The 19,746-nt window shown below is 40.6% G+C and overlaps 1 protein-coding gene across 1 annotated transcript in view; it reads right to left on the reverse strand.

Annotated features, from left to right (window-relative positions):
- The window catches only part of PAPPA (pappalysin 1), a 245,348-nt gene that overhangs the window by 127,737 nt on the left and 97,865 nt on the right, over positions 1–19,746 (reverse strand). The window contains exons 8-9 of the mRNA XM_058302490.2: positions 6,995–7,123; positions 1,557–1,648 (exon numbers count right to left, since the gene is read on the reverse strand). Of these exons, the coding sequence (XP_058158473.1) occupies positions 1,557–1,648; positions 6,995–7,123 (221 nt within the window). The remainder of the gene's footprint in view (positions 1–1,556; positions 1,649–6,994; positions 7,124–19,746) is intronic.

Genomic DNA, 19,746 nt, shown 5'->3' on the forward strand with positions numbered 1-19,746 from the left:
TGTCAGGACCAAAGCATCTTTTCAGGCATCCTATCTTCCCCATCTCCTACCTGCTTTCCAGAAGCACTGAAGTTACATGCTACCTTAGTGCAAGTGAAAGGGGCAGTTATTTTGAGCATGGTCTGAGAGTAAATGGTGAACATCATGACAATAAAGGCAAGGCTTTGGTTCAAGTAGAGCTCACGGTTATGAGAAATAGTCATGCACCTCAGAAATCACACAACAGAAGTGCAGGTAAAGCTTCTGGGGACCACTGAATCCAATCCTTTCAAAATTTACGGGAGGTAAAACTGAAGCCCAAGCCCGCGAAGAGACTTGACCAGTTTCATATAAAAAACCCAAGGTGCTGCCTGGAAATTTCCCTGCCCTTCCTACTTCTGCATCTTCCTTTCTTCAACCTCAGTTGTGCTGTTCAATCTCTACTTAGGGTCAAGGAGATAGTAGGTCCTCAATAAATGTTTGTGGCGAATGAAACAAAGAGTAAACAACACATGGTCTTTACCTGCACGGAGGTTGCAATCTACCGGGAGAAAGAAGGTCTAAACAGACCCCCGTAATGCACTGCAGATGTGAGCACACCATGCCTTTTCCTCTCCCTTAGCCCTCTTAGAAAACTGCCTTTCACTGAGAAATCTTCCCACCAACGTTTTCATCTCTCCCTTTGCTGCCCCTTCCCTCTTCAGATAGAGCACCTCTGTCTTTTGTACTTGCAAATGAATTGTGATTAGTTTTCACCTCCAGCCCAAGGGATTAGCTAAGGGACCTTTGATCTTCAGGTATCGATTTGCATCTTAAAGGAAGTATGATCTCATCTGGGCCAGCTCAAAATTCCATCCCAGCCCCCCAACCTCTGTCTGTTTACCAGCCCCAGGCTATCAGGGCCTCCCAAGTGGGGCTGAAACAACACGCTCAGTCCGACACAGTGAGAAAGCAGAGGAAAACAAATTTCCCATCTGACTCGGTAAAGGTGGGAAAAGGCCGTTTGCTTTCTAAGCACAGGCTGCTCTGCTAGTCCTGCTCCCTCAGATCTGAGAGGCTGCCGGAGGTTCTGAGTCCGCAGAGAGGACCACGGTCCTGGTTAGATGTTGACTGGCAGAATGAACCGAGCACATGCTTGAGAGTAAGACAAAATCAGGTTCAAATTCTGGCTCTGTCTTCCATTATTTCTAACCTGTATGACTCTGGACAAGTTTTAAGATCTCTTTGGATTTGATTTTCTCATCTGTAAAGTAAGAATATGCTTAAAAAATCAATAGCAATATCCATCCTAGATAGTTAGTGTGAAGAAAGAGCAATGAATGTATGTAAGATGAAGCTCGATCAAAACCAGTTACCTGTCATCGCCATCATCTGTAAGGATACAGGCTCCCAGGGGGCAGGGTAGCTGCTTTTTTCGTTTTGTTTTGTTTTCATTCCTGTATTCCTGGTGCCTAAATCTGAGCCTGACACTCAAATATTCGTGGCATAAAGGAGTGAATCTTCATTTAGTCATACTATTCTTGTTACTGCAATTGACTAACTACTCCGCACTGTCCAGAGAAGTCACAAAGACTTACCGATGCAATTGAAGGAAACTTCCTGGCGGCAGAAAAGGGAGCAGCCGTCACCGTTGACTTTATTCATATCATCACATTCTTCACCTTGGTCTCTGCAGAATGGATGTAGAAGAGAAAAATGCCAAATCAGTTTCAAAACTGCACCCGGACATGGGAAAGTTTCTTGCTTTGCCCTGAACCTTCTGTGAGATCTCTGGCAAGTCCCTTTTCCCAACTGAGTCTCTGTTTTTTCATCGTCAAAATGAGACCCATCCAAGGTGTAGATTTATACGATGCTATTAAATTGACCTTATTTTGTGTTTCTGAAGACAGAGTAGAATACTTATTTCAAACTCATGCTCTGTGATCTCAACTCAGTTAAGTAAAAAGTCAGATGGGGATAAGAAATGGAGGAATGAAAGAAAAACAATGCACGGGTTGGCTTCCACAGTCTAGGAAGTCTCATGCAATTTTAGTGTTTCTAGTTTTAAAATGGTCAATCTGAAGGAAATTTTGAAGTTCTATAATATAAATATAGTCCCTTCTTACTCTTTGCCTTAACACCATCCCCACTCCTCCAACCCACTTAAAGTTAAAGATTTTCCCATTCACACCTTCAGCTTTAGTTATCCTTTTATTGGAAAGTTTTGCTTTCTCAGGTGGGTGTGTCATTTCATTGTGTCAAGGACTCCAAAGTCTTGGGACTATGCAGCTAAAAAATAAAAATGTCCCTGCTTGTTTTTGTTGGAATTATTTCCATCCCTACCATGATTTTCCAAAGGTTAGGATAAGACTTGGGAGAGGAGGAGGAGTAGCAGGAACTGAAAGACTTGATGGATGACTGCTTTCTGGAAAATTCTCATCCTTTTAGAAACAGAAAACTTAGATTTGGGTCTCCATGCTTAAAGCTAATTATGTGATCTTGGTCAAGTCATTTGATCTCTCTAGCTTAGCTGCACAATATAGTAGCCAGAAGCCACATGTGGCTCTTTAAAATTAAATGAATTAAAATAAAAACAGATAAAAAATTCAGTTCCTCAGTTCCATGAGCCACACTTCAAGTGCTTAATAGCCACATGTAGTTAGTGGCTGCTCTATTGGACAGCACAGAATACGTTTCTATCATTACTGAAAGATCCATGAGCCACTGTTATTCTAGATGTCAAGCCTCAATTTTGTCACCTGCTAAAATGGAGATGATAATATCTACTCTTTAGGATGTAGGCAAGAATGGCAGGTAACTTAAACTGCCTGGCACATGGTGTGGCCCATGGTAGATGTTCAGAGCTTCATGGTTGCTCTGCCCACGTGACCCTGAGAGGTCCCTACAGAAAGTGTGGCAGCTGTCTCTCCCACCTTAGAGACCAGCTGAGACCTGTCATAGCAGGGAAGAGGCCTCCAACTTTTCCTTTCACTTGGGCATTAACCCTGGGAAATGTTTGTGGCTTTTAGGAGGTGTCAGAGTAGCAGGATGGTGTCTTCCAATCAATCCTCAAGGTGAGATGGATCTTGTATTGATCTCCAAAGAGCCACCCACGTTCTCTGCTGTCCACAAACCCATGAGCAAATATGTCCATATTCTAAGCCAGGAAAATCTGCTCAGGAAATCTCATGAGCAGGAAATCGGTGATGACCCTGTGGTTCTTAGTGATTTCATGGATTATCTGGGGAAAGGTTTTATTTGTTGTTGTTTGTTTGTTCATTTGTTTTTTTTAACCTGGGCTAGTTTCTCTAAGTCACGAACAATATTTCTAATCCGCCTTCTCTCGCCACCAAAAGAATATGTCCTAATGGTTTAAGCAAAACGTTAGGGTCACTACAAATATCTTCTAGACCTGACATATCTATCATTAGATGGAGAGGTTTGGGGAAACCTTCTTTGACCTCCCAGGCTGGAGTGGGTGGCCCTCTTCTCAGTCAGCAGACTCTGGCTTCATCGATCACAGCACCTGTCAAACTGATTGCCCTTGCCTGTTACTTGAGAACCCTCTTTATTAGGCTGTGAGATGTCAAAAGCAGAACAGTCTCAGTCCCCCTAGCACCCCCAGTGCCTAGCATGGTGTCTTGAATACAGCAGACACCACACAGCAGACACCACACACTTGTTTCTTTTGTAGGGCTGTCAAGCCACAAGGCAAGGCAATGGTGAATCCAGATGCCAACCTGGGCCCTGGGCTGACATCTCAGTTCTATTACTTCCTGGATGCATAAGCTTCAGAAAAACTCTTTCATCTCTTTCTATGTTAGTTATCTTTTCTCTAATGGGAACTGCCTCACAGGGCTGTTGGAAGGATTCAAGGAGAGCAGAATTTAGCACAGTGTCTGGCTCACAAGAAAGGCTCAATGAAGGCTTACTAATATTCTAATCATTATTATAATACTAACCTAGGTCTCCAGATTTCTCATCTAGTGCTTTCATCTTCATACTATATAGATAACTGGGAGTATCTGCTGTTGTGGGTTATCCATGACTGAGCACTCAACCATCAGGGGCCTCACTGAGAGCAATTCTATTCACATTCCTTTATGAACTCCCTTACATATATAACAGGTTAGCATGCATCCTTCTGTAAAAGTCTTATTAGGGAAGTGGACTTGGCCTAATGGATAGGGCGTCCGCCTACCACATGGGAGGTCCGTGGTTCAAACCCCAGGCCTCCTTGACCCGTGTGGAGCTGGCCCATGTGCAGTGCTGATGCGTGCAAGGAGTGCCATGCCATGCTGGGGGTGTCCCCCCCATAGGGGAACCCCATGCACAAGGAGTGTGCCCTGTAAGGAGAGCCGCCCAGCACGAAAGAAAGTGCAGCCTGCCCAGGAATGGCGCTGCACACACAGAGAGCTAACACAACAAGATGATGCAACAAAAAAGAAACACAGATTCCCGGTGCTGCTGATAAGGATAGAAGCAGTCACAGAAGAATACAGCGAATGGACACAGAAAGCAGACAACTGGTGGGGGCGGGGAGGGGAGAGAAATAAATAAAAACTAAAATCTAAAAAAATAAAAGTCCTACTAAGATAACACCCTTCTTTTCTCACATTTTTTAAAACTGCATTCAGTTTTCCACAAAGCATGTCAACAAATATTTTGTACCTCCAGGTAACTGATGTCTATGAAGGATACCAATTTAGGTAGAAAAACAAAACAAAACAGAAAAACGCCAACTTGTTTAAATTAAGAATACTATTTAAAATTGATAATTAGGATAATGATAGTAAAAACAGTTTTAGATCAGTGAGAAGAATGACACTGTAGTGTTTTACCAGTGCTTCCGTATCTGGTTCCAAAATAGACAGATTGAGTTGTAGATCCGGTTTCAAATCTAGTGAGTTTCTTTTTTTTTACCCTTTGTACTAAATGAGAAAATTCTCCATCATAATTATGGCTTGTTAGAAATGACCACAAACATTTCCTGGGTATTCTGGGTATTCAGATCAGCACTGCATTGAAAGCTAGAAGTTGATGCCTGAACGTAGGTGGGAACAGCGAGTGGCTTCCCTCTCCCCACTTTTGCATTCAGCATTGGACACCGTAGATTCATGTTCTGCTGTGGCATTTGGGTGTGGATTTTAAATACACACAACGATGCCTCACTGATACCCTTCTCTGAAAAGTGAGAAACTATGCTTTTTGCTTGAAGAGTCAAATTCTTAGCGATGAGGTGGTTTGCAAAGAAATTCAGCCCCCCAAAATCTTGACATCATGTTTGCAATATCAAAATCTTGACAATTCAGCTTTGAAAGTATTGATGCAAGATATACTAACATAGCTCCCTGAGATATACCACTCGAGTAAGCCACTTGAAATCATTCAGATAATCATTACCTGCTTGATCAATGTTAACAAATTTTTTTTTAAAATGTCATTTTGTATTTCAAAGACTTGCATCAGTACCTTTCCTTTAACAGCCGGTAGACTTCAGTGTGGGGGAGCAGTGTTTTACATATGCTACTGATCTTTTTTGCAAGTTGAAAAGGTATAATTCACCGGCCTTCATCTGAACATATTTCCAACATTCACTATTTCCTTCAATGCTATATTATGATCAGAAAACCCTCCTACTGGCTGGTAACTGAAGTCTGTCATGCAAAGTCTTTTTACTTGCCCAACTGCATCATCTTTGTTGTACTCCTGGCGGATCCACTGATCCCAAGGCAGAGGGTTCCAATTTACACTGCAGCTCACAAAAGCATCAGTGGCAAATTAAATTGCTCTTCTGCTGTAGCATTAATGTCAGTTACAAAGAGAAACAAAAAGCCACCAAGCACTTCTCTTTCGTGTACTTACTACACCTGTGAGATGATTCATGTTCTGCACATCAGTGATTTTATTCAATTGTGACACAAATTCTCTCTTCACACTGCCCTCCCCTTCAGAAATAGTAATTGCAATGCCATATTGCACAGGTATAATGTGACACCCAACAGTGCCATTTAATGAAGGGATTGTGCCAGTAGTTTGTTTTGCCTTCTCCATGGGTAATGCTTATCTTGAAATCTGTCAATAGTTTTACAAGTCTCTTAGTGACAGTGTGAACTTGTAACTATGTTGGCAATAAGGAACTTAACTTTGACTGATGAACTAAAGTTTTTTGGTCTCCTGCACCCCTAGTGACAAAACTATTCAATTTTGTGCCACCAAACATCTTTGTGCTTATTCAGGAGGGAAAAATCTCAAAGGTTTCCTTTAAAAAAAAAAAAAAAGAAATAATAATGTAAAAATTTTGATGGTTTCTTGCAATGATTTGCAAGTTACAGGACATCTTGCTCTGAGGACAATGAGATGAATAGATTGATAAATCAATTAGACCAATTTTTCAGACACACATCTTTATGTTTTCTCATCACACTTACTCTTTTGGCTGCTCACGTGGAACCTTTACACTTACTAATTCATTTACCTTAGTGTACTTGTTTCCATTCAGTATTCACTCCAGAGGACCATTTATTATTCATGCTTTCAACATTATAATGAGTTAAAATACTTACACCACTATTTTTACAGAGCTTTGGACATATTTGGGTGTTGCTAATATCATATAATACAATGAGAATAATAAAAAGTAGTTTTAACAAATGTAAACTGTAATCAGCAAAAAATTAAAAATGTCCTGACCTAGATGAACAGTGCTCTGTTAACCAAATGTTGTCTGTGATGGGAAGGACTAATAGACACACATAAAACAGTTAAGAACAATGATTAGTAGAGCAGAACCATAGCTCTGACTAAATCATATATTGCTTGACATACTTGAGAAAGTTATGTATTCCAAATACAAACAAAGCTTTGGTTTCTGGAGGCCAGCAAATCACCTACAGACCAACTGATAGATTGCTGGTGATCACTGACAATTCAGAGCCCACAATTGGAAGAGTATGCAAGAAGTTCCTCTATTCAGTATCTGGACCATAGCAGCACCCAACCCCGAAGCACACTTTCTTTAATTAGATATTCTTACCTCTGGATAATGCCATCACCACAGTATCCACCTCCATGGATATATATGGCAGCAGGTGATGGCTCACTCTCTTCAGTTCCTGAAATGGTGATGACCTGGTATTGGTAGACACTGCCAAGACTGAGATCTCTGGGAAACACAAAGAAGAATATTAGTTATACAGATACACATTGGATATAGAAGAAGAGTGAAGAATTGATTCCTTTGAGTGCATCTATCAGTATTGTTCCTTTTTGAAGTTCACATGGCCATTTATATATCAATAACCTGAATTATCTACTGTCACTAAGACATATTGATGAGCATGACAGACCACTCTAAAAGTACAGTAATAATAACTAGCACTAATAGACTGCTAATATTGTACATTGCCAGATACTTCTCATCTTTAATACCCCTTGCAACAACCACAATGGATAAATTGTGGATAATCCAGATAGTATGTGGCTCTTAATAAAGGGATTTTGGAGAAGGCCATCTAGGAAGTGTAAATGGCATAAGCAAAGGTGCAGAGGTGGGAAAGCAGCATGCCAGACTCTCTGGGCTTTACCTAATCTTTACCCTTCTTTCAAGAATTGATCAGAACCTCCACATAAGGAGGCCTTTCCTTATGTTGTACATACAGTGATTCCCCTCCTTCTCCACCACTTGCTCCTCTCTATGTCCTTGCTCTTGAGTAAAATAATAATAAAACAGTGGCCACTAATTCCATGCACAATGTCAGGCCCTGGGCTAAGCAGTTTACCTGTATTTTCTCATTTGAAAATCCAAACAAATCTACATGGATACTAGCATATTTATTTTACAGATGATGAATCTGTGGCATAGAGAGGTTAAGCTACTTGCTTATGATCACAAGCTATTAAATAGTATCCTATATTCTGCCTCCCTACTTCTTATCTTAGACATCTGTCTTAATAACCTCATCCACTCTAAAGTGGGATCTTGTTCTGGAGTTGCAAGTCCAATGGCTGGTTCTTGCCAGATTTCCAGCTTGCCTAGTTTGCCTCTCTCCTCTGCTCTCAAGGCCTCCTAGTGCAAAGCCATTCTGACTTCTCAATACCCATTTGTATACTAGATTATGTCCCTCCCCTTAGTCCCTCTTAACACCCTGCTTGAACTCAGCCTACCAACCAATGAACCTACTTGCTGCTAATTATCCCTGAAGGCAAAGAAATGTTTATCAGTTCCACATGACCAAATCATCACCCTCCTTTCCCTTTTTGACCATTTTCAAAAGGAGATGTTATTTTTCTTTCATCTGCCCCCGCACCATTTATTTTTTAATAATTAAAAATGCCATGGGAAAAACACAAAATGATAATGAGGAGAATTCCTGTCAGACTCCAGAGTTGGGGGGATTTCAAAAACAAAAGGACGATGTCAAAAAATCTCAAGTTCTTCTGCCCATCTGTTATTTCAGCTGTCATCAGAGTTGGAGCTGTTTGGATAAAGTGAACAAGATAACAGGTGCAGGGGCAATGGACAAGACTGTCCCCTGGCTCTCAATGTGACAATGAGTTTGAGTTTATGAGCACTGGAAAACTCTTCCTGAGAATGTTGAGCATATTACCCAAAAGGGAGTTTGTTTTAGTAGTGCTAGAGTAACTGGTAGTATTGGGCTATATCAGATGTCCTTGGGGATTCCTTTCGTATTCTTTGCCAATGAGAACTAAGTAGATGAACGCATAAAAACTTTGAGCTAATGTATGCACACGTAACTGCCTTGTAAACCTCTGGAACACTAATTTTTTGATAGAAGACATAAGATAAATATGGCATGTCTTCTATTGTACATTCGTTTTCCTCTAAAATATGGAAACATTTTATATTGAATAAATTCTGCAACAAATTCTATATTACAGAATAAAATACTAATATTTGCTTCAGGATACATTCTAGACCACTGGGGATATATGGTCATTGTCTGAAACAGATGGGCACTTTGGTGGAAAAACATGAATGTGAAAAGAACTTATCCACATTGTTTTTCATTTGTAGGTTGTGTCACAAATGATGTATGGCTGATAATGTTTAAGGTGCTCTGCTAATATTTGTGACTCTTTTCCTCTCCTTCTACTTTGTCCTCCCTCCTCCCCTTCTTCCTCCTATTTCTCAATAAACACCAACTTTGAGGCAGGCAAACATGTTTCAAACCTAGCTTCACTACTTCCTAGCTAACAAATCATGGGCAAGTGATTTACTCCCCTGAGCCTCTTTCAAATCCTTTTAATCTTGACTTTACTGCATTTTTTTCAGCAAATCGAATGTGAGAACTTGTATAAAGCACATATGTGCCTGGTCCATGATAGAGAGTAACTAAATAGTAACCAATTACCTCTCTGCTTAATTATCAAACTCTTACTCACTATGCTCATCAATGAAAGGGTGGAGTGGCAGAGAACTACATACAACCTTGTTAAGAAAACCCGGGAAGATGGGACCACCATTCATCATGTGTGCCAGGGCTTCGTGGAGAGTCTCTTTTCTACTACATCATTTGGCTAGAACATCCTCAGTGCCTGACAGTGCCTGACAGCTTACTCTCTTCCCAGGTGGTCCATTCCAACTTCTGAATATTCTGGATCCCAGAAATTTTGTCTTCACTCCAAGCAATGTCAGTCTCCCAATAATTCTACCCACTGTCCTCCCTCTAACCCCTAGGATCACATAGAACACATCTGATTGGTAGAGAAACTTAAATAATCCTTCTTCTTCATACTGAGTAGCATGGTTCATGTATCATTATCTAATAGAAGTCTGACAGCAATTTTCTGAGTGGGGGGTTGTTATCTCAAGTTTTCTGATATGGAAATAGAAGCCCAACACTACTCTCCTAGTAAAAAGATGGGGAAGGGAAGATAGTTGCTACTGCTCCCATTACAATTATGTTTTTCCGCTGAAGAATCCCTGTAATAAAACCATATTTTCTCCAAGTTAAAGTCAAAATTAATGTTAAACATGGGCTCTTTTCTCAAGAACTGAGGTAAAATTGGAATTCTTTCCAAAGGATGAGCCACTGGCGTTATGAAAGCTTTGCCGGAGGTTAGGACCTATTTCATGGTTGGTCTAAAAGTAGGACATTTATGTCAGGTTGCTCCTTTCAGCTGCTCCAAAAAACATCTGGAAAGCCTTACTGTGTCATTTGAATTCCTTCCCCTCCTGCATCTCCCACATCCAGGCAGATCCTGTAAAGACTCCCTGCCTGAAGACTTCCATGTCACCTCTACTGCATCTTTGCTGACACCAGCAAGTCCACTGGAAAACTGAGGCAGCCTCTGTCTTGTCCTCCTGACTCCTGTATTTCTGCTTTTCATTCTTGCCAATACCATCAGAATATTCCTCCTGTATCCAATGTCCTTCTCCAGATCAAATTCCTTTCAATTAGAGCAGTGATGAGGATGGGCTACCAAGCTGAGACATCCTATTTACTTTTGTTTGGAACTAAAATTTTAACAGTTATCAGAGATGTGATGTATTTTGTCTACTTCTGATTTCTTTCATAGAATTTTCTTTCTTTTCTTTTCTTTTTTTTTTAAAGGAGGTACCCAAGATTAAACCAGGAACCTTGGACATGGAAAGTATATGCTCAGCCACTGAGGTACATCTGCCCTCCATCTTTTGTAGAATTTTGAATGTCATTTTTATTTGTTAAAAACTTTAACCATTTTTGGCATTTAATCACCAAACCATCAAACTGCCCAAGTGATGGGATCATATGTTTGGTTTTGAATGGTTGTTATGCATATCCTTTGAAATGTCTTTTCTCAACATTCTTTCATTAATGTCTCAAATAACATATCTACCTCAGGTTTGTATTTCTGGCAACTAGAAACAAAAATACTGTTTTTCATTTCAAACTCATATTTCTTTGTATTCTTTCTCAGAAATTTCATATTGATGGTAAATTTATATTAAATTTGGAACACAATCTTAAGCCAAAATTTAGTTATTGATTAGGAAGTCATCGTAAGAAGGTTAAGCATCCTCTGACTCACCTTTTGCTAAAAATATACATTTTTTAAAGTGTTGATCTCATGATAACTTAATTAAAACCTAGGCAGCTGTAGGCAAATCACTTCACTTCTTTGGATCTCAGTTTTCCTACCTTTTAATTAGTATATTTGATTCTTGTCCAATACTCATGTGAAGATAAAATGAGAAATAAGAAAGTGTTTTAGGAGGAAAGAGGGAGAGAGTGCAGTAATGCACTTGGCAAAGACCACATTTTGCTTCCTCCAGGAAACCCTCTCTGAGCTACTGGGTTGCCTCTTACTGATCTTCTATTTTCTCTATATGATAATATTCCTTTCTCATGTCCTATCTCCCCTAACAGTCTGTGTAATTAAGCCATGTAACGTGTCTTTAAAACTTCATCTTCTGGACTAATAATAACAGCAAGTAGACTTTTCATTTGTTGTTTACTTATCATATGCCAGGCACTATGCCTAATACCCCTCCTCTTCCCCCACCCTGTTTGCTCCCTCATCTGTTTGCTCATTGTTTTTGCTTATTGTTTCCTCTTGTTGTCTGCTCGTGTCTGTTTTTTTTTTTTATGAGGCACTGAGAACCAAACCAGGGACCATCCATGTGAGAGATGGGTGCTCAACTGTTTGAGCCACATCCACTCTCCACCTAATACTTTTTATGTACCACCTCATTTAATCAAAACAACAGTTCCTTAGATAATTATTATTACATCCCCCTTTTTGAATGAGAAACTAAACCTTATGGAAGTTAAGCTACCTCCCCAAGCCAGTGCTTTCCAGAGGTGGAAGGCACTGAGTGTGATGAACTGGAAAATCCAGTAGACAAGAAGTTCAAAGACCTAGTTTTGAGCCAAGTTGAGTTTGCATACAAAGTCCAGTTGGAAAGATCAAGAAGTCAGGGCAGAATTTCTCTTTTAAACACTACCACTGACTCATTGCCCATGAGCAAGTCATTTCTTCTCTCAGATCATTGTGTCTTCATCTATGAAATGGGAGTCAGAGAAGGAATGCAATAATCACCTTGACAATCCTTAATGAGGATTGCAGTGTTGCATCTGTCTGTCTTGAGCCCTTTCACAGGCTAGAAGTTGCCTCAGCAGTTAAATTCTGTGCTGAGGGTTAGTCAGCACTTGCCACCCAGATTGTCTGAGCTGGGAGGCCTGGCGATGGGACCACCTAGGCTGCCTCTGGCCCAGGAAAACCCCCAGCACTCCAGTGTAGCCTTGGGCTAAGATGTAGCAAGAAATGCCTGGGCACTTTGTACACAAGCAACCAGCCAAGAAGTGGGAAGAGAAGGAAACAATCACATATTGAGCTGATGATGTGCCAGGAACTTTGTATATACCATTATTATTGTTTTAACTAGAAAACACTTCAGTCATATAGGAAAGTAGAGAGAACACTATAACACGTCTACCAACTTACTACATAGCTTTGTCAAATTACAACATTTTGCTGTCTTTTCCTTGTATCTTATATTTTTGGTGTAAAATAAACAAAAACTACTGATACATTGATACAGGTTGAAGCCATCTGTGTGACCTTGCCATACCTATTCTCCTTTTCTTGTATGCCTGTTCTTGTACTTTTTGTTCATAATGTTTTTTTATGCACATTGTAACTCCATAGATATTTTCATACTATACTTACCCGTAGGCAGCTGGCTTTCTTCGTTATTGTTTAGCATTGTTTTGAGATCACACATGCTGATACAAGGGGCTCAGCTCATTTATTTTCTCTGGCATAGATATTAGTAACGGATATGAATATACCTCCTTTAATTGACTAGTCTTTTCTTGATAGACACCTAGGTAATTTCTGTTATGGTTATTATTAAATTCATTTTGCTTTTTACTTCCAACAATGTAGGTTTTTTTTGTATTTTTAAAGGAGGTACCAGGGATTGAACCCAGGACTTTGTACATGGGAAGCAGGTGCTCAACCACTCCCCAATGAGAGTTGGTTTTCCTGTTAGTTTGTTTTTAGGAGGTAGCAGGGCTTGAACCCAGGGCCTTGTACATGGGCAGCAGGCACTCAACCACTTGAGCTATATCTGCTCCCAATGCAGTTTTAAATATTTGTATTCATGTTTCTTTATACACAAGGGCAAGAACTTTGTTGAACAGAAATTTAAAATCTTTACCCTTGTTAAATGTGTTTCTCATGTCTTGAATAAATAATTGCTTTAGTTCAAGATCATAAATAGTCTCCTATTATTTCTTTTTAATAGTTTTAGGATTTTGATTTTTACATGTAGGTCTTTAATCCACCTATGATATAGTTTTCTTAAAAGCAATTTTATTGAGATTTATTCACATATCCATTAAAGTATACATTCAATAGCTTTTGATATAATCACAGAGCTAGGATTTTGGTTTCAATTTTGTTCTAATTTTATTGAATTTATGATAGCTGAGGGAAAAGAATATCTTTATGATATGCAAACTCATACTTATACATATTGTTTATCTTTTATTTAGCTCTTCTTTTTTGTCTTTCAGCAAAGTTTTAGAGCTTTCTTCTTAAAAATTGTGACAATTATTTATTAAGAGTACATTTATAACTCTAGGCATTTATTGGTGTCAGGACTATTGAAATGCTAGTTTTAATCTAATGCAGATGTATATCTTTCCTAATAGTTTTGGGCTGATCAATAAAAGTAGATGACTTTTAAAAATTGATATTATACTTAGAAGTCCTCACTGATGGTTTTATGAGTTCTAATAATTTGTTGAATCTCATTAGTTTTCCACATAGTCTTTTATAGATGAGGAATAATAAGGCTTTTGTTTCTTTCCTTTCAACAATCTTATTTTTTGTTTGTTTGTTTGTTTGTTTTTTGTGTCTGGTGATGTTGGCTATGGCCAACGGCATTACTGGGCATCCTTGGTTTGACCCTGTGATCAAAAGGACTACTCTTTACATTTTATCAATGCACAATACCTGCTGTAATATTTTTGGCAAGATACCCTTTATTAAATTAAGGATGTTTCTTTCTATTCCCCATTTACTTCTTGTTATTATTATTATTTTAAATCATGAAGGCATCTGATTTTACCAAGCATTTTTTATTCTGTTTAGAATATCCCCCCTTTATTATTTTTGGCATCAGAATTATGTTGGTTCCCTTCTACAGGCTTTCTTTTTTTTTTTTAATTTATTTTTTATTTATTTCTCTCCCCTTTCCCCTGCTCCCCCAGTTGTCTGCTTTCTGTGTTCATTCACTGTGTGTTCTTCTGTGACCACTTCTATACTTATCAGTGGCACTGGGAATCTGTGTTTCTTTTTGTTGTGTCATCTTGTGTCAGCTCTCCGTGTGTGCAGTGCCATTCTTGGGCAGGCTGCATTTTCTTTCACGCTAGGTGACTCTCTTTACGGGGCGCACTCCTTGCGCTTGGGGCTCCCCTATGCGAGAGACACCCCTGCGTGGCAGGGCACTCCTTGCATGCATTAGTGCTGCACATGGGCCAGCTGCACATGGGTCAAGGAGGCCCAGGGTTTGAATCATGGACCTCCCATGTGGTAGGCGGACGCCCTATCCATTGGGCCAAGTCTGCTTCCCTCTACAGGCTTTCTTAACACCTTGTAATTTGCTCTAAAACTAAACACACTTTGTTGCAATGACATGTTGAATGACCGTCTTCCTTAGTGTATGTTAAGTGCTTCAAGAACAGAGAACATATTAGCCTTGTCATTGCTATATTTCTTTGCCTAGCACAGTGCCTGGCACAGAAGATATTTTCAACAATATTTCTTGAATGAATGAATGGCTTGTCCCAGTCCACATGGGAGAAAAGTCAAAAGACATAAATGATGAGTATGGTGTTGAGAGTAATAAAAGCAACATGAAAAAGATCACAGAGGAATATTTTTAGGTAAAGAACAGTTCATTTAGATTGAAACTTCAGGGTAAGCCAAAGAAATCGCTGAAGTTTTACTAAAATAGTTGGTTGAGAGGGTGCAATAGATGACAGAAAGTTCTGAGGCAAGTTGATTGGACCTGAGTCATTAAATGTTGTAGAATCACTGATGTAAAAGCAGGGGACTGGACAAAATGATTTCCCCAAATTGTCGCTACTGCCAGCTACTGAAGTCAAAATTTAGATGTGTTAACAGTAGTTGAGATACTGAACCAGCATTCATGACCTTGTGCAGCTGGGACTCCATCCACACCCTTTTATCCTCCTGCAGGGCCCCCTTCAGTCAGTAGGCTATAGCACTTTCCACTCTGGATGTCCCCTTTCTAAAGCAAAGCTGTGATGCCAAGAACCCATTGCAAAGAATGAATTTTTGTCTGGGAAAATGACCTTCCCTTGCAATATCCATCTTGAGACAGCAGGGAAATGAGTAGAGGCTGGGTGCTTGGATCCCTTACCAATGGGACTGGGACCAGCCCCTCTTACACAGGTAACAAACTAACTTTCTTTTCTCAATAACAATGCTGCCCTCATTCTGCAAGAGCTTCAAGAAGGAGCAAATGTATATATGCAACTGATTAATTCCAGCAGCCTTTGATATAATTGTCCAAAGATTTACCCTGGTACTAATTTAAAACACAGTAGCAAATTTAATAAAAGTAAGTTTGCAGCCAAGACCTTTGTTATTTTGTTTTAATCATCTTTTACCACCAATTGGAATGATTTTTGACTTTCTTAGCACAATGAAATAAAATACTAGGGAAAGAAAGGAGGCACAATGTGGAAATTATAAAAGATCCAAAGCTTCAAATCCTGGGATAAGGTAACAGCAGTCCTGAGATTTAACTGGTTATTTGTGTCAGGCTGAGATTTGAAGGGGAGACATTTACCAGTTTAGGAGAAACTCCACACCTGGATAGCATTAAAGAAGGGAGAGGGGAAAGTTTCTACAAGGGACTCATGTTTTTCCTGAATGCAACCGTAGGAGATGTGTGACAGTTTTCCCAAACATTCTTCTGGTGATGGACAGGTCTCTTGATTACGGAGCAAGAGCAGGGACTTGTGACAAACTGACCAGCCACCAAGGACCCTGGGAGCCAAAACACCAGATATAGCTGGAGGTAAACAAGCCATAGGGCATAGTGTGAAAATCGAGGCCAAGACGGGGCCAGCAAGGCGAGAGCAGGAACCCAGTGACAGCTGGTGATTGAGCGGCACTAACTGAACACAGTTGTTGGGGACCAGGGGCCAGTGGGGAAAGCAATCTCCTTTCTCGTCCCTGTGGCCTCTCTGGGTGGCCAGCTATTTTATTACTGGCAGAGGGCAAGCCCAACAGCATTTCAGAATTTGGCACCACATCTAAAACCATTTGGGGGCTGGGTTTTTCTTTCTTCTCTCCCCCTAGCCTCTCCTGAATGCTCTGGGTTCGGTGAAAGCCGGCATGAAGCTAGCAAAATACATTTCCCCTCATTTTTGAAACCCATGTGCACTTGGGGAAAATGTAATCCTTATGTTTCTGATTCATTTACACTTAACTCATCAAAACGTTATTTTGTAAGAGCTATTTGATGTCCATGAAGTCTTCTGAGCCCTTTTGTAAGCCTTACTTCTTAGAAGCAGGAAGTCACGTTTCTGATGAGATGGAGAACTTGAACCTGGAAGGTTGAGTTTGTTTTGAAATGAGGGCTCTTGGAGGGTCACGTAGACCCTGAGCCTGGCCAAATGCATTCTCTCATTTCCTATGCCACTCCCTTCACCCCTACCAGCTGCCATGACGTTACTGATGTCAGTCTCAGTGATTTCACTCCGAGAAACCAAGGGGAGACTTCCCCATGATCAGAGAGAGCCACACTCAAATTTGAGTCCCAAAGTTTGGCCAAACTCCAGCACTTTGTTATGTGAGGAAGGGACACTCAGACTGGGAGCCAGAGGCCCCAATTCCCTGTTCTGCCATCAGATGGCTGTGTGACTCTGAATGAGGTGCCTTCCCCTCTCTGGATTCAATTCCTTCATGTGTAAAATGTCAGTGCCAGCCTAGACGACCTTTAATGCTCCTTCCAGGTCAGAGGTTTTAAGTCAATTCCTAGACAGTAGGAGGTTTGAGCACCTCACACTTCTCTCTGCTTAAACTTTTTGGAGACTGAGTTTGTATAGGAAGAACTTAGCTCAGGGAAGAGTCATAGAAAAGTAGAAATCAGAGCAATGGCTTCTGATATCATGTACTCCAACTTCCTCATTGTAGGATGGAAACAGAGTCCAGAGAACGTCACATGGCATATTAAGGGCAGAATCCAGCTTTCCTGGTATTTTTTGACTAATATATTTGGAGAGAAGTTTCCAAACCTTTCAGTTCATAGGATATTGAGGCAGGGGACAAAAAAAAAAAAAAAAAAAATCCAAACCAAACCAAACCAAAACCAAAACCAAAACAAAACAACGAATTCTTGCTCTGACAATAAGAATGTGAAAGCCAGCCTTAGAACAGAAGGGGAGAATGGCATTGCTTTGCACAAGGCACCACTGAGGTGGCGTCTGGCTTGTATTAAAGCCCATGACTGAATGATTAATCCTGGGTAGAAAACAAAGCCCATGCCTGGTAATGCTATAGGTATTAGTGCTATGGAGCATTGGTCCCAAGACCACCCGAGGGACCATCTCAGAACATTGGACTATACTTTGAGAATCAATGGATGGTGAAAACAGGTGGTCTCACAGGTCCTGTTTCCCCCACCACCAACCCACACATGCACACGTACTTGCACGCATATATGCACATCTCAATTACTCCTGAATCTCTATACAGGGAAGACATGTTATGGTTGAAACTGTAGCTGTTTGCCTATCATTGAATCATAGACTGGTAACTGGAAGGCACTTTTGCACTCTTCCTCCTCCTCCTCCCCACCCCAACTTGGACGTGCCTCTCCCTCTGCCTTCTCTGTTTCAGAGATTCCAGCGACATAGCTACCTTCCATGACCCACTCACCTGTCTCCTCCATGTGATCAGTCATCAAGCACTTTTATCCCATTACAAGAGCTTCATTCTATCCAGTTCTCTCCATTCCCACCACAACCATCCTAGACAAGTGCCTGATTTGGTTTTGGCAACATTGTTTTGCCTGCCCTTACCATTTCCTCTCTGTGCCTTCAACCCCACCTCCACCCAGTTACAGACACATAGGGCTAAAAGGGATGTCCTAAATCAAATCTAATCAGGGATCTCTCTTACCCAAAAACACTCAATGGCTAGCCATAATCCTCAGGATAAAGTCCAGATCTTTAATTGGCACTAATGGCACATCATGACCTGTCCCTGCTTAATCTCTCTGGTGTCTTTGGGCAAACTCCTCCTCAAATTCTACCTCTCAGCCACCATGCACAGTCTTATATCCCTTCCCTGGGCTAAATCTTTCTAAAGCGCTTAGAAGCCACCTCATCCAGGAAGTCATCACTGATGCTTTAAGCTGAGTGAGGAGCTCTAAGCTCATGTGCTTCTCTGATCACAGCACCTTTCCCACTGTTTTGTTCCTGCTTGTTTATTTGTCCTTCTTTTGAATTAGCTGGACTAAGATCCCAGAGGCCTGGGACTGTCCCTCTTTGCCTAGTTTATTTCCAGTGTCTAGCACAGGCTTGCTCCAAATGCAGGGCTAAATAAATGCCTGTTGAAAGAATGAAATACTGCATTACATTACTTGGTCCAATCTCTTCACTTTAAGGATAGGGGAACTGAGGCGCCAAAATGAGAGGGGACCATGCTATAAGATCCTCTCTTGTTCTTAACCTTTTGATCTCTTGTAACTAAGTCATTTTATAAGTGAAAAAAAAAAAAATCTCCAACCTGCCAAGTATCATCTGCATTCTCATAAATTTCTGGCCATTCATGGACCCTACCACAGAGTTTACCCCTGCACTCATTCATACATGCATCCATTTACCTACATATATTGACCATCTACTTGATGGCTGGCATTGCATGAGAAGCTGAGGATAATGTGGTAAATTCTACTCAATTTCCCACTTCTAGTATCTCACTACCAAGTCAAAATGCCACTGGCCAGGAAACACGCAGCAAAAGATACTGAAATTGTTGCAAATGGAGAGTTTGGTAAGCCTAAGAGAGAGGAGGGCAAGAAGGACTCCCGAGGGTCCTAGTTTGCCAAGAAGATATTTTGTAGAGATGGCCAGTCCCTGACCAAGGAGTACAGACTTACTGCCCACATGACATTTCACTATGTCCCTCCATTCTTACTGAATTAGATGTGCTCAGCATGGATGGGCATTCAAGGATGATCTGAACAGAATACCAGAGTTAGAAATGTCCTGTGGAGTCATCTACCCACTGTTTTACTATAGAGAAGAAGACGTGGGGCCAGAGTTGGGGAGTTGTGTGACTAGGGATGAAGAGCAAAATTTCAGAAGACCAGCCCTGGAATCTAGGTCTCCAGATACCAAGGCCAGCTCTTTGGTGGTTTTCTCTCTTTTTTTCCCCCTTGAACTCAGCTGAAGTGTAATTTACCTTTTTCTTCCTTCCACTCCAATACTGAATGATAGCACTGTGTTTATAGCTTAACAGGAAGCTACTTTATGTTTGTGGCTGAGTGTTTGCCACACACATGTCCCTGGCCAAGAACAAGCCTATTGAAAACCACAAAATAGAAAGAGCCGTGAATGTTTAAATCTTTATAGTTCCTCAGATGGTATCATGCTCTTTCAAGGCTTTATCTCATTCGTTCTTCATGACACCCCTTGGGAGATTGTTTAGACAGGAATAATCATCCAGTTTTTCAAAGGTAAGCTGCTGAGGCTCAATAGTTGAAGGGTTTTGGTCAGGATCACACAGCTAGGC

The sequence above is a fragment of the Dasypus novemcinctus genome, chromosome 8, assembly GCF_030445035.2.
Source record: "Dasypus novemcinctus isolate mDasNov1 chromosome 8, mDasNov1.1.hap2, whole genome shotgun sequence".
NCBI lineage: Eukaryota > Metazoa > Chordata > Mammalia > Cingulata > Dasypodidae > Dasypus > Dasypus novemcinctus.